General features: G+C 46.1%; 1 protein-coding gene across 1 annotated transcript in view; it reads right to left on the reverse strand.

The window, feature by feature from the left end:
* The window catches only part of KPNA4 (karyopherin subunit alpha 4), a 422,537-nt gene that overhangs the window by 204,955 nt on the left and 202,868 nt on the right, over window positions 1–14,714 (reverse strand). Inside the window, exons 9-11 of the mRNA XM_069618469.1 lie at window positions 10,862–11,031; window positions 4,854–4,898; window positions 3,929–4,060 (exon numbers count right to left, since the gene is read on the reverse strand). Of these exons, the coding sequence (XP_069474570.1) occupies window positions 3,929–4,060; window positions 4,854–4,898; window positions 10,862–11,031 (347 nt within the window). The remainder of the gene's footprint in view (window positions 1–3,928; window positions 4,061–4,853; window positions 4,899–10,861; window positions 11,032–14,714) is intronic.

The raw sequence follows: 14,714 nt of genomic DNA on the forward strand, positions 1-14,714 counted from the left end.
TCTTTGTGCATTTTCTTTGGTTAGAGTTTTAGACAACTCCATAGGCATCAACTTTTCATGTGTGTCACACAGCACCCTCAGTGCAGTGACACAGGAAAGTCTTATAGGCTTTTCCAACGTTGAAATACCTTCTCTGGGATAAACTACTGTTTCCCAGAGTAAGTAAAGTGAAATTGACTTTACTAGTCTCTTTAAATTCCTAGACCCAGCACACCCTATCTTACACTAGAGTGCTGGAGGGGTTACTCAGTATCCCCTGTGTCTAGATACTCATTTAGCAGTCAAATGCTACCGTTTCCTTTCAAAATGGCTTTTGGCAGTAGTTCAACAAAAAACTACCATGATTTTTTCCGACCACGAACACCAGTAGCGTTAAATCGTGGGAGTCATGTTTTTCAAGACGGGTATGAGCCCCCTTTGTTTAAACAGGTCACCATTTCTTTTTGGAAAGGTCCTTCTAGAGTTTCTCTGCGTGCCAAACCAGGTTTGGTCACTTTGTTCCATCGCCATTGGCGGGCTTTAGGACTGGCGCCCGCGTACTGGGGTGGGCAGGAAGTGAGGGAGGTGCCGAAACTCCCTGTGCTTAGTCTCCTATGCACTCGGGTATGATTGGCTTGCTGATGTCCGGCAAAGACAGCCACCTTGCTGGGTGAGTGACAGCTAGGCTGGAATTAATGTAAAAGGCGAGTCTCTTGGCTTGGAAGGCAGAGTCGACCACTGGAACGCAAGAACCGAAGACGACCTTTAAGAGGACGGCTGTTGCAACTCCTGTACCGTTGGTTGGACCGGTGAAGGTCCGAATCGCCAAGTTCATCTCGACAGAGAAGCCTTGCAAGGACGACGACTACTCCCTTTGAGTTGGGGGGGGACCAATCAACTAGACACTAAGCCACCTGGATACCATTCTCAGAGCTGGTTGTATTTTCCTCAGAGTGCTGCAGGAAATCAAATAACCAGGGAGAGAGACCAATTTGTGTGCTTTATTAAGTCTACCGGAATGGAAGATTTGCCAGTGCCAGCTTTTTGACCCTCTTGTACCCACGACTGAGGCTCAAGGAACAGCGAGATCTGCAGGAACTGCCAGGAACAGACGTCTTCAACGGCATCTTATTCTTCAGTTGTAAGGAACTGTGAAACGAGACAGAGTACTTACCTCTTGCGGTGAAAGTGCTTGAAACCTTCATAACTAACAGGCCTGTTCAGCTTGTGACCCAATATATAATTCTTCTGCTTACTAACTACTACTGAGAACTTCAGAGACTTTACCGTTCACTTACCAGAACCGTTTTTACCTATTCAAGACTTTAGCCCAATGACTTTGGCCTAACCCATTGAATTGACTCTTCTGGTGAACTAAGTATCTGCATTCTCTAAGAAATTGTAATCCTTTCATGTTCTGAACCTATTCCTTTTTGCTCCTCCTTCAAAGTATTCTGAATGCCATTTTGCTCCTCCTTCAAAGTAATCTGAATGTCTCAGAAACTTCAGAGTATAGTACTGAAGTATATTTGTGTATGACATTAAACTGTCTCCTTCTAGTGAATGTTTTAGTGTTTAACCAAGAAACCTTGAATGTAAGAGTTTATTTGAACACCTGCGATTGTAGACCTCTGTGTAACATTACAGCTCACATTCCACCTTGAGATAAGCCTGGCTAATCAGCTCTGCTGCCAAAAACTGTAGTACAGACTTATACCAAAGGTTGGTTTTGCCTACACCTGTAGTCATAGTTGCATGTAGTGGTCCCAAAGGGTACTGCATTCAAACTCTACCTAACAGAAGGCAGAGTCGACCACTGGAACGAAGGAACCGAAGAAGAGCTTGAAGAGGACGGCTGCTACAACTCCTGGACCGTTGGTCTGCCTGTTGGAAGCTCTGCTGCAAGTCCGAATCACCAAGTTCACATCGACAGAGAAGCCCTGCAAGGACGACTTCTCCCTTTGAGTTGGTAGTAACAATCAACTCCCAAGTAAGCCACCTGGACACCCATCTCAGAGCTAGTTGCATTTCCTCAGAGTGCTGCAGGAAGCCGTAGAGCCAGGAAGAGGGACACCAGATTGTGTGCATTACTTGTAAGCTTGCCTAAAGCATTTGGCAGATCCTCCGGACTCAGACGACGTCAGACCGACCTGACCCTCCCTCAGCGGAGTGTCGGGGAAGCAAGAACAGTCCACCTGGATAGCCAGGACCAGCGTTACCAGTGTGGTAGCTAAAACGCTAAACAGCCACTGAAACTGAAGTTTGCCAGTTGCAAGCTTTTGACTGTCCCAGTGCAGGAGTCCCCCGACATCGTCCTTGTCCCCACGACTGAGGCCCAGGAACAGCAGGAATTGCCAGGAACAGAAGCCATTAGCGGCATCTTTTTCTTCATTGAAAGGTACTGTAAAACAAGACTGAACACTTACCTCTCACTGTGAAAGTGCTTGAAACTTTTGCAACTCACAGACCTCATCAGCTTGTGACCCCAACATACGATTCTTCTTTTTACAAACTACTTCCAAGAACTTGTGCAGAGACTTTCCCGTTACTTACCAGACCTGCTTTATCCTATCCAAGACTTTAGCCCATTGACTTTGGCCTAGCCTATTGAATTGACTCTTCTGGTGAACTAAAATATTTGCACTGTCTAAGAATAATTGTAACCTTTTATGTTCTGATAACCTTTGCCTTTTACTCCTCCTGAAAATACTTCTGAATACCAACAGTAAGATATTAATGTCCCTAGCACCCTTGTTACTAAAGTTACATGTGGGTGTAGGTTGTGTATGTGGGCCATGTATAGTATTGAAGTAGATTTGTGTGTTACTATATGATTGCCTCCTTCTAATGAAGGATTTATAATTGACGGTAAATAAATTAATAAGTATTCATCCAAGAAACCTTGAGTGTAAGTTTATTTGAACACCTGTGATTGTAGACCTCTGTGCAACATTACTGCTCACATTTCCCTCTTGAGATGAGCCTGGCTGCTCAACAAAACTGTAGTACAGACTTATACCAAAGGTTGGTTTGCGCACACCTGTAGTCATAGGTGTGTGTAGTGTTACCAGAGGATACTGCATACAAACTTTGCCTAACACGGGGCCATTCTGACAAAAAGGGCACCCATGGGTGGTTTACAAAGGCTGCATCCAGCCCGCGGTAAAAACACAATAGTAGTAAGAAGTAAACCATTGCCACCAGCCATTAATTGTAGAAAGGGTAAGAAAAATTGTACTTGAGAAACTAGACAAAGGGGCTACTAAGTAACCCCTCCAGCACCCTATAGTAAGATTGTGTGTGCCTAGTCTAGAATGGTGCTGTGTGACAATGTAGAGATGACGCCTATGGCGTTTGTCAGACTGCAAACAAACAGTTTAAATCAGATTAAAATACATGAGTGGAAAAGGGTTTCACTCTCTCCAGGTTAAAAATAAGCCCCAGAGTCCAGCAAAAGTGGAATTAGCACATCTGAGAATTCACCTTAACTGGCATCTTTGAAAGCCACCTCTCTTACAATCTCTCTTCCCACTAGCCAGGAAACCCTTCTAAAATCTGATGGACCAGAGGAGATACTCTTCTCCAACAGGCGAGCCACAATTTGATTGTGGAACAGCAGGTCTGCGAGTGACATGTGAAAGTACTTTTTCCATTGTTTCGAAAGCCTGTAAATATTTATCTGAGATGTAATTAGACTGCTTAGTGCGAGATACCCAAAGGCAGAAGCAGCGCTGCGGTTGCTCTACACCAAACCCTTAGAATTACCCCCAAAATAACTTGGTATAAATAAAGACAGCTGTGCAGTACCCAATTTTTTCAAAAGAGCTTCATCGTTTACAAGCATTTCAAAGAATATATGTTAAGGTAACTCAGTAGTAGTTCCAATTAAGAAGGCATACTCTAAAACATTTTCAAGAATTTAGTAAGCAAGGCCATAGTGAACACTTACTTGCACTTTGACTTCCAAGTTGCTGAGGAGAGGCACCAAATTAGTTACAATTCCAGAGTCTATTACCATCTGAATTTGTTCATTGCCAGCATCGGTTAAGTAGGAAAGGGCCCACACTGTATCCACCAAGATCTGATAAAAAAAAAAAAAAAAAATGTTCCCATTAAGTAGGTAGTCTTTTTTGCTGGACAAAAGTACTCTGCCATGTCTTACCCACTGATCTTAGTTTTATCATGCCACAAAGTGATCCAAGTGTCATTTTCAAACAGAACTGGAGTAGCAGTGCATGACCTTCCCCGCACATCCCTTGCCACTCCGACTAGCAAACCTTTACAAATACCATTCTTACTTCCACATTTTGCATTACACGTCACTTCCAGAAAAGGAAACGCCGATCTATAGACGATCCAGCAGAAGACAAGCCATTCAGGCGAGTCAAGGAACCCAAGATATCAGGCTATGTAAGAAAATGTTTATGGGAAATTCCATTCAACTGACTGGGATTGTTGTACCAGGATAAGCTAGAGGATGGGACAACTTGGGCTAAACTAGCCTCAGAAGGGAAAAGTCCCTTCTTACTATGAGCTCTATCAATCCTTTAATGAAGTGCCATGAATTTCTAGACGTACAAAATTGAGCCCAAATGGGAGTTGGATTACAGACAACATAATGTACTAAGGAGATAGGAGGAAAGTGTCCAATTTCTAGATCCCAAATGGTGAAGGGAGTCAAGATGTATGACAAAAACAATGATGGTTTAGCAGCTTCCTGGCCGGTTAACTTAAACTCTTGTAGAATAAACAATAGTTTACCCTTTAATCCACACGGGGGTACACTATTTACAGAGAGGCCAAAGTTAACATGAATAATGACCAATAAACACGCACATGGTGAATTACAGCAATAGCAATGTATGCTTACTCACATTCACATCTGTATGATGTATTAGAACACACAGAGCAGGAAGAATCTGAAAAAGAAGAAAGATTATTTAACATACAATCAAAGAACTAGTTACTCTTACCTTGTAACGTTCTTTCGATGGGATGTTCCTCCGACGTATTCCTTATCTTAGATAGAAATCCTTCAGCTTTGCTGGCCTCGGAAAATTTTTTCGCCAGAGGGCGCTGCGCGTCGATGATCGCCAAGTCGATGACCCTCGACGGCCTCCGTGCCGACGTCGACGTCATCCTGCCTATAAAGGCCGCGCGCAGCGTCCGTTGCTCAGTTCCGTTTTGTAGTCCCCAGTAATGTTTTTGGATTAGACTAATCACCTTGAAGGAGCATAGGCTGCAAACCCACAGGAAGTCATACTGCGGGGATGGATGGGAGGGTCGATAAGGAATACGTCGGAGGAACATCCCATCGAAAGAACGTTACAAGGTAAGAGTAACTAGTTCTTCGAAGGGATTGTGTCCTCCGACGTATTCCTTATCTTAGATAGACTCCCATAGCAGTGGTATTGTGACTGGAGGCGGGAGTAATAAAAGTTATGTTACCCTTCCAGAATGGACAGAGTGTAACACAGCCTTGCCGAATCTAGTTTCTTGACTAGAGGAGGAATCCAGGCTATAGAATTTGGTAAATGTATGTGCGGACGACCATGTGGCAGCCGCACATATATCTCGAATTGGCACCCCTCTTTGAAGGGCTGAGGATGTTGCGATACCCCTGGTAGAATGAGCCCTTAGATTTTGAGGAGGCTCCTTTCCTGCCAATTTGTAGCACTCCAGAATGGCTAAAATAATCCATCTGGAGATGGTTTGTTTTGTTATTGGAAGGCCCAACTTATGTCCTGCATAACCTACAAAGAGTTGGTCTGCTTGTCTGATCTTAGCCAATCTGCTGATATAGAAGCTCAAGGCTCGCTTAGGGTCCAGCCTGTGCAGTCTCTCTTCCTCCTTCCCCGGATGAGGAGGAGGGTAGAAAGAAGGTAATATAATCTTCTGAGTGATGTGAAACTCCGAGACTACCTTCGGGAGGAAGTTAGGCTTCACCTGAAGAACAACTTTGTCCTTGTAAAAGATTGTATGTGGAGGTTTACACGATAAGGCTTGCAACTCGCTAACCCTTCTAGCAGATGTCAATGCTATTAGCAAAACAGTTTTGAGGGTGAGAAGCTTCAATGAACAAGAGTGTAGTGGTTCAAAAGGGGCACCCTTTAGGAAGTTTAAAATTAGGTTTAAATCCCATAAGGGAACTTGAAAAGGTTTCGGGGGATAAACATTAGTTAATCCTTTTAGGTATTGTATTACCAATGGAATTTTGAAGTATGAAGGCTCCTCTGCAGTGCGCTTAAAGATTGATAGCGCTGCGAGATAGCCCTTAATTGTGCCAACCTGTAGGCCTGAATTAGCCAGGTAAAGTAAGAATGACAACACCATAGGTGTACCACAAGAAAAGGGTTCAATATTCTTTTCTCTGCACCAGCTGCAAAATTTGTTCCAACGGCAGCGGTATAGAGTTTTAGTTGCCGGCCTTCTGGCCGAAAGCAACACCTCCATAACATCATCCGGAAGGTCCCAATCCTTGTACCTCAACCTTTCAGACACCAAGCGTGAAGGTTGAGGGTCTTGATGGCTGGATGGAGAACCTGACCTTCCTTCTGCGAGAGAAGATCCTCTCTGTATGGCAGTCGAATTGGAGGGCAGATGGACATGTCTAGAAGGTCCGGGTACCACGTTCTCCTGGCCCAATCCGGGGCAATTAGGATCATGGTCTTCCGAAACCTTCTCAACCTCCTGATCATTTGAGGAATGACAGGGACCGGAGGGAACGCGTACAGAAGTGGGAACTCCCAGTCCACTACGAACGCATCTCCTAGAGCTCCTCTCGGGGGAAATTCCCTTGAGCAAAATCTGTCGCACTTCCTGTTGATACTGGTGGCGAACAGATCCACTTGAGGGGTTCCCCAAAGGGCGAAGATCTCTTGAAGGACTTCCTGAGCTATCTCCCACTCGTGAGAGACTGTGCTCTGCCTGCTCAGAGCGTCCGCTGTCAAGTTCTTCTCTCCGGCTAGGTGAATTGCCGATAGAGAGATTCCTTCCTGAATTGCCCAAAACCAGAGCTGCATCGCCTCTCTGCACAGTGGTAGTGAGCCTACGCCTCCTCTTTTGTTGAGGTAGTGCATGGCCACTGTATTGTCCGTCATTATTAGGACGTTTCTTCCCCGTACAGACGGCAGAAAAGCCTTCAGCGCTAGTCTGATGGCTCTCAGCTCCAACAGGTTGATATGTAGTCTGGACTCCGATGGAGACCAACGACCGCTGATGGTCAAGTCGTTGGCGTGAGCTCCCCACCCCGTGAGTGAGGCATCCGTGACTACTGTTATCTCCGGCCATGGTTGCCAAAACATTTCTCCTTTCAGGATGTTCTCCCGACAGGCCCACCACTGAAGGTCTCGGGCTACTTTGACCGGGATCCGAAGGAGATCTGTCATCCTTCCTGAGAACTGTGACCACTGAGTTCTCAGTGCCCACTGGAGGGATCTCATTCTCAGGCGAGCCTCCGGCACGAGGAATATGCAGGATGCCATGAGGCCTAGCAACCTCAGAAAGTCGTAGGCTGGGAGATATTGGGCATTCTGAAATCTGATGACCATCTGCAGAATATCTCGAGCCCTCACCTCTGGTGGCAAGGCTTTTCCCAGGGAAGTGTCCAGGACTGCTCCAATGAATTGGAGTCTCTGTGATGGTATCATCTGTGACTTCTTTAAATTGAGGGAGAAGCCCAGCTTGTGAAGGAAGTGGCAAACATAATCTAGTTGTCTCTGAGCCTGTTCCGAAGATACAGCTCTGATCAACCAATCGTCTAGGTAAGGGTAGACATGAATCCCTTCCCTCCTTAGACTTGCAGCCACAACCGACATTAGCTTGGTAAAGACCCTCGGGGCGGAGGTTAGCCCAAATGGCAGAACTCGAAATTGATAATGAGAGCTGCCAATTGCGAACCTCAGGTATCTCCTGTGCCTGGGATGGATCGGCACATGGAAATAAGCGTCCTGGAGGTCTAGAGATACCAACCAGTCCTGAAGCTGGAGGGCCTGAAGGATCTGAGAGAGAGTCACCATCTTGAACTTGTCCTTTCGGAGGAATTTGTTCAATTCCCGTAAGTCTAAGATGGGTCTCAGTCCTCCGTCCTTCTTCGGTATTATGAAGTAGGGGGAGTACCAACCCTTGTTCCTTTCCGCTACAGGTACCAGTTCTATGGCACCTTTCTCTAGCAGGTCTAAAACCTCCTGCAAGAGGAGCGGATCTGGAAGCTTCAAAGGGTTGTTCCCCGGTGGATGACTCTGAGGGATATGTAGGAAGGGCAGGCAGTAACCTTGGGCTACTGTCTCCAGAGCCCAAGCATCTGACGTAATAGCCTGCCATTCCGTCAGATGGTGAGTTAACCTGCCCCCTACTGGTGTTCTGTGAGGGGAGACCTCAGAGTGGTTTTGAAGCGGCTGATGCAGTTGCCGAAGGTAAAGTGGCTCCTGCTCCTGCGGGTGCGGCTTTCTTTCCCCTACCCCGTCCACCACGGGTAAATCTTCCTTGGCCTCTTTGAGCCGGTCGTCCCCTGCCCCTTCCATATGAGGAATAGTAACGAAAGGACCGTCCTCTCCACGATGATCCCGAAGGACGAAAGGTATTCTGACGGATAGCAGCTCCCAATGACTTGGCTGCTGCCTTGGACGTTTGCAGTTTCTCCAAACTGTCATCCGCCTTCTTTCCAAAGAGGGTAGAACCGTCAAAGGGCATATTCAAAAGCCTGGTCTGCACGTCAGAGGCAAAACCAGACTTCCTCAACCACGCATGCCTGCGGATTGTGGTACTTGCCGCCATGGCCCTGCTGATACTGTCAGCAGAATCTAGGCCAGTTTGTAGGGTCTCGCACATCGCATCTTTACCATCCCTGATGATGTTTAAAAATGCGTCCCTTTCCTCTCCTTCTTGGAGGCAGTCAGCCGCTGATGAAGCGCACTCCCAAAGGGTGTGGCTGAACCTAGCGAGCGTACAGGTCGCGTTAATAGACTTTAACGCCATGCTACAGGCAGAAAAAACCTTCTTAGCCATGGCATCATATTTTTTGTCATCCCTATCCTGCGGAGCAGTGGGGTATGCAGATGTGCTGCCTGATGAGGTTGCAGCCTGTACAACCAAGCTCTCAGGAGTAGGGTGTTTTGACAAATATTCAGGGTCAGAACTAGCCACCCTGTATTTTGTTGACAGTTTTTTATTTACTGCCGGGATAATTTCTGGCGTTTCCCAGTTTGTCAAAATCCTTCTCTGTAGAGCAGAGTGAAATGGAACCACAGGATCCTCCTGTGGGCCCTTGTCCAGTATGTCAGTGAGGTCATCCTGCTGAAAGGCAGGAGAAGGTGCAGACCAACCCATAAATTCTATGATTCTAGACATCAGAGCTCTATATGGAGTCTCCGCATGTTCTCCTGGGTCTGGTTTGATAAATTCTGCCTCAGGAGAAGTGTCCAAGCCACTAGCTTCCTGAAGTGCATCCTGAAGATTTTTTAATCTTCCTTCCTCAGAGGCGAAAGTCTCTGGCTCTGGTGATGTGGTCCTCTGTAAATCAATATCTTGGTCTGAATCCTCCCTTTCCTCAAAAATCGAGGTTAAAGGGGGATACATTGGTTTTTTGAATGGTATAAACCCCATTTCCAATGCAGAAGGAGCCATCATCACAGGCCTTGAAAACGTCGATGTCGTCGACACCGACGTGAAAGTACTCGAAGGCGCCGTGAAAAGCGTCGAGAAATGTGTACTAGGCCTCGAAGAACTCGAAAGGATCGGAGTCTTGCTCGAGAACGACGTCGACGTTCTCGGCGTCGAGTCGGAGGTCTTTTGTCTAACCGTTGGCTGTGGAGTAGCCGTGGTTCTTTCCTTCACCGGCGTCGATATCGGCGTCGACGTCGGCGTCGACTCGATCGACTGATGCGCCGATGAATCCTTCGACAACGGCGTCGATGGCGCCGACCTCTGTTTCGAAGGAGTTTTCGACGATGGCGTCGATGATGCTTTATCTCCCGATGGCTCGAGGCGCTTTCGGGTTGACTTTTCCGCCGGGTACTGCGACTCGCGGCGTTTAGATTTTTTGGGTTTTTTACCCGGGGTATCACCCTCAGCTGTCTTCGAGGGGGACGAGGCCGCTTTCTCGAAGACGCTTAGCATCTTTTTCCTGAATTCCTCCCACTCAGCTTGCGAGCTGCGTTTTGTGGGGCAATGAACTCTCTCAGGAGAACTCGACGAAGATGACGAAGGGGATCTCCTACGTCTCTTCTTCGAGTGTCTCGATGTCGACGAGTGGTGGGAGCCACTTCGTGATCTAGATCGAGAGTGTTTTTTATGGTGAGGAGACGAACGTCTCGACTCTACCGAAGAAGCTTTCGAGGAAGTTAAAGTTGACCTACCTCTCTCGAGCTTCCCCCTACGCTCCTTCAAGGCTTTCGCCGTCATGGAAAGGCATTCCTCACACTCCGAACTCTGGTGCGTGATTCCCAGACACCACAAACAGACCCTGTGAGGGTCCGTCAACGACATTTTCTTCCCGCAGTCTCGGCACTTTTTGAAACCGGACCGAGGGGTCGTCGGGTCGGAGGAGGATGCCATCGATATCGAGGTAAATAGTAGTTATTATATACGTTATCTTTGACGAGAACTGAGCAACGGTGTTCCGAGGCACAACGAAGCGCGGAAAAACGGAACTGAGCAACGGACGCTGCGCGCGGCCTTTATAGGCAGGATGACGTCGACGTCGGCACGGAGGCCGTCGAGGGTCATCGACTTGGCGATCATCGACGCGCAGCGCCCTCTGGCGAAAAAATTTTCCGAGGCCAGCAAAGCTGAAGGATTTCTATCTAAGATAAGGAATACGTCGGAGGACACAATCCCTTCGAAACATGATTTTGCATTTAGACAACAAAATAAGCATACTCGCCTCCTGAATTGTTTCCATAGGTGGTGGGGGGTCCTTGTGGCGACATAAGTTAACCATCACCCACGTAACATTTCTTAGAAAGGTTATGGGAATAGATGGGTTGATGAAAGACAGTAGAGGCTTCACTACTCCAAGGCTGATTACATAATCTCTGCACTGCGGACCGTCACCTGTGAGGAGGGGGTTAAGAATTCCCAAATCAGCTTCAGTACAGGAGTAAACGTGGTTTACTGACATTGTTCCAGCAACAATGCACCAACACATAGCACCGACATAAGGTCTACAAACGAGTATTTTACTATTATTGCTAATCAGCAATTTCTATTACACAGCTATTGTTTGAATTCTTCAAAAGCTTACAGAATTCACCTTCACTTAGGGACCAGTGGAATAAACCTATAAAATGATGGCACATTTCCCAAAACGTGCCGGTGTACGGCAAGTAAGGTACAAGGCCATTTCAGTTAATAGGCCTCAAACGCTTGAAAGTTCAGTTTGTTTCCTTGCATAGACCCAACTATAATGGAGGTGCTTGGTAAACATGCCCCAATGCTCTGAATAGAATGACATCCAACACCACACATTTATCCCAAAAGAGGGTGAAATTAGAATGTGGTTGTTGCGTTCTTGGGAACAGCTAGTCTTTGGCTGATAACATTATAAATAAAATTGAACACACCTAAAAAGGCAACGGTATTGATCTCATGTGGATGAAAATGCAAGAAACCAGTTCATTTGTATAACTCCATTGCCATGCTCTGTATGCTCAATTGGTAAAATTCCACGGATGGCTACGAAGTGGCTCTGTGGAAGAAGTAAAGTTAAATGGAATTGCCCATTTGTTAGGTAAGAATTGGTGCAGTCACACTGAGACTACACACAAAACTTACCTACTTGGTACTAGGTAACCCACCTTTTGGTATAGGTCTGTACTACAGAAGTGGGTAGTGCGACTGAGCAGCCAGGCCCATCTCAAGAGCGATAAATGTGAGCTGTATAGCTGTACAACTGAAATCTGTAAATACAAGTAGCCAAGTAACACTTACACCCAAGGTTTCAGCTACAATTCTTAATCAGTTTTAAATAAGCATTCTTTAAAAAGGCAATTCGTTGTAACAATTCAAGCTAGCTTTTGAAAATACTTTACAGAATCAATAAAGCTGGTGAATAATCTTTGGATATGCAAAATACACTTTTTACACTGAGGCGACTTCAATTACTAGGGTAGTATTTGCATGGTCCAGTGGAGTCCGTCTCTGGGTTACTTGGTCCCACTAACCCATTGGAGGAAGAAGTTGTCCCTTCGGGAGCTTCTCTTGTCGATCAGAAAAAGGAGTTTCAGCACAGCAGCAGGGCTTTACTGGGCAATTCAAGAGGTCCAGGAGGATGCAGCAAGCTTCATTCATGTTTTTTTTTCATCGGGTGTTTCTCCTAGTGGTCGACTCGGCCTCTAGTCCCCAAAACCATTGCCTTTTAAGCAGGCGTCTCCCATTCATGCACAGCCTAGGCTGACAATCACACAGCAGGGTGGCTGTCCTAATGGGACAGACAGCCAGCCAATCAGGACTGGTTGCATACAGACATTCCTAGAGACAAAGGACAGGACAGTATCAGGAACCTCCCTCACATCCTGCCTTTCCAGACACACTGGAGCCAGAGGCGGGCTTCAGGGCTGAAGCCCGCCAAAGGCAGAACAAAGGGCTCAAACCTGGCTCAGCATGCAGAGTAAAACCCAAGAAAGTCCTCACAAACAGAATATGGTGAAAAAAAGACTGGGGCCATTTTTACAAAACGGTCACCCATGGGTGCTATACTGCAGCTGAGGATTCAACCTGAGGTAGAAAAGCACAATGGTAGTAAAATTAAACCACTGGTACCAGCCATTTGAAGTAGGGAGCGTAACATTTTTTTGTACATGAGTAGGTAGGAGAAGGGGCTACTAAGTAACCCCTCCAGCACTCCACATAAGATGGTGTGTGCTGGGCCCACAAAGAGAAAAAGGTAAGTAAAGTCAATTTCACCTTACTATTCCTGGGATCAGTAGCTCACACAAGAAAAGGTATTTAAACCTTGAGAAATGTAAAGGATTTCTGTGATACTGCACTAAAGGTGCTGTGTGTCACTATACAAAAAGAAGATGCCTATGGAGTTTGTCAGACTCCAAAAACAGTGGAAATACATAATCCAAATCAGGTCAAAACACGAGAGTGAGAAAAAGGTCTCACTCACTCCAGGGTTAAAATGAAAAAGTCCTTAAATCCAGCAAAAGAGCTGGGCAAGGTTGAAGGAAATTAGTAGAGAAATGAGATTTCTCCCAAACACTTTCTCATTCCCCGAGGGACACAATGTCCTTGCCAAAGTCAGAGAGATTGTCTGAGGTCCTAAGCCCTCAAGTGCTTTACAGTTGGGCAAGACCCATTTAAGGCGCTATAATGTACGGGGGGAAATTGGGCACTGGGAAGGCTCTCTCATGCAAACAATCATATACACAGACAAGCACTGAAAAAGGTAGTTATTGTCTAAATATAAGGCACAATTAACTATTAGTTGGATAGATTTGTAATGTTCGGCATTTTAAAAGCTTAACTAGTGCTGTAGATGTATCAAACTCACCACCTCCTTCGCAGACGAAATGTGGCCTATAAAATCGGCCACAGGCTTAGTGTTCGCACTATGGCCAGAGAAAACTGACTCACCAGGTGTCGAATGTCCAAGGGTCCATGCGCGTTAAAAATAGGACTCATGTTTTGTGTGGCAAAACGCAGAATGGGATAAATTATAAGTATTAAGTGTGGAGGAAACTACAGGAGCCAGATAACATCAGCAGGAAGAGTGAAATATGGATAGAATGAATAAAAATTGTTTGTACATAGGAAGGTTTTGTTTTTCCTTGGGCTATGCCTCAAGGTTTGTAAGTCTGCAGAGCTGCATTGTGTTTTTGCATAAATAGCACCTGACAAAACCGCCGACAACAAATAAAGGCGGCTTTGGAGCATCCCTATTATGGAAGGGGGACGGATCCAGCTAGAAGTGACATTAGCATGGCAAGTCAGACCTATGTAAACCCCTGCTTGAGGCCACTTTGGCGGGGAGGAACGGGGAGAGGGACAGGAGAAGACCGTTTAGGCAGCAGAGTCCTTTGCTACCATCCTCTTTTTGTAAGACTAAACTTGTTATCCTTACAAGATCTCCTTTTGCCTCATTTCCCTATAGAGGTGTATCGATTCTGGTGTGAGCATAATTAGGGACACCCCTTACAAGGTGGAGACCTGTTGAAGAGGCAGAGAATGTATCCTAAACTCTTGAAGTCACTGAAATCTTCTTTAGATCCCTGAACCTGGACTACTGGCTCCTCTTCCGAGGTAAGCATCGATATGTTTCCTGATGTAGAAGTTGCCTTGCCCAGTGCACACAATTTTTGTAACGCGTTTCATCTAGTCTGAGGCCGTAGAGGGAACCACTAGGGTAGGTTTTTTCCCCCCTCGGCATATGAGGTTATTGGAATTGAGCCTTCTGTACAATGTTCAATTTGCCGAGCTTCTGCACACCTGCAAGGAGCAGTGTAATCTTAGGTTGCGTCAGCGATATCCACTTGAAGCCAGCTAGGGCTTCATTTCTTCAGACCGGAGAACTTTTCCCCTTTGCACCGGGCCCCAGAGTACTGAATAGCATTTAGCCGCTTGTAAAGTTCAGTAATGCTCAATCCAGATTTCCACTGGTGTGTGTCTTATTACCAAGCTTCAATTACAACTTTCAAATGGGCCCCCTTTGATTTGCCCTAATTTCACCGTATGATTTTGGAAAATGCTCTAAAGTCACTCACTGCTGGGGCTGGCGACGCCCAAATCACAAG

This window comes from Ambystoma mexicanum, chromosome 10, assembly GCF_040938575.1.
Source record: "Ambystoma mexicanum isolate Mex_15411 chromosome 10, UKY_AmexF1_1, whole genome shotgun sequence".
NCBI classification, from domain to species: domain Eukaryota; kingdom Metazoa; phylum Chordata; class Amphibia; order Caudata; family Ambystomatidae; genus Ambystoma; species Ambystoma mexicanum.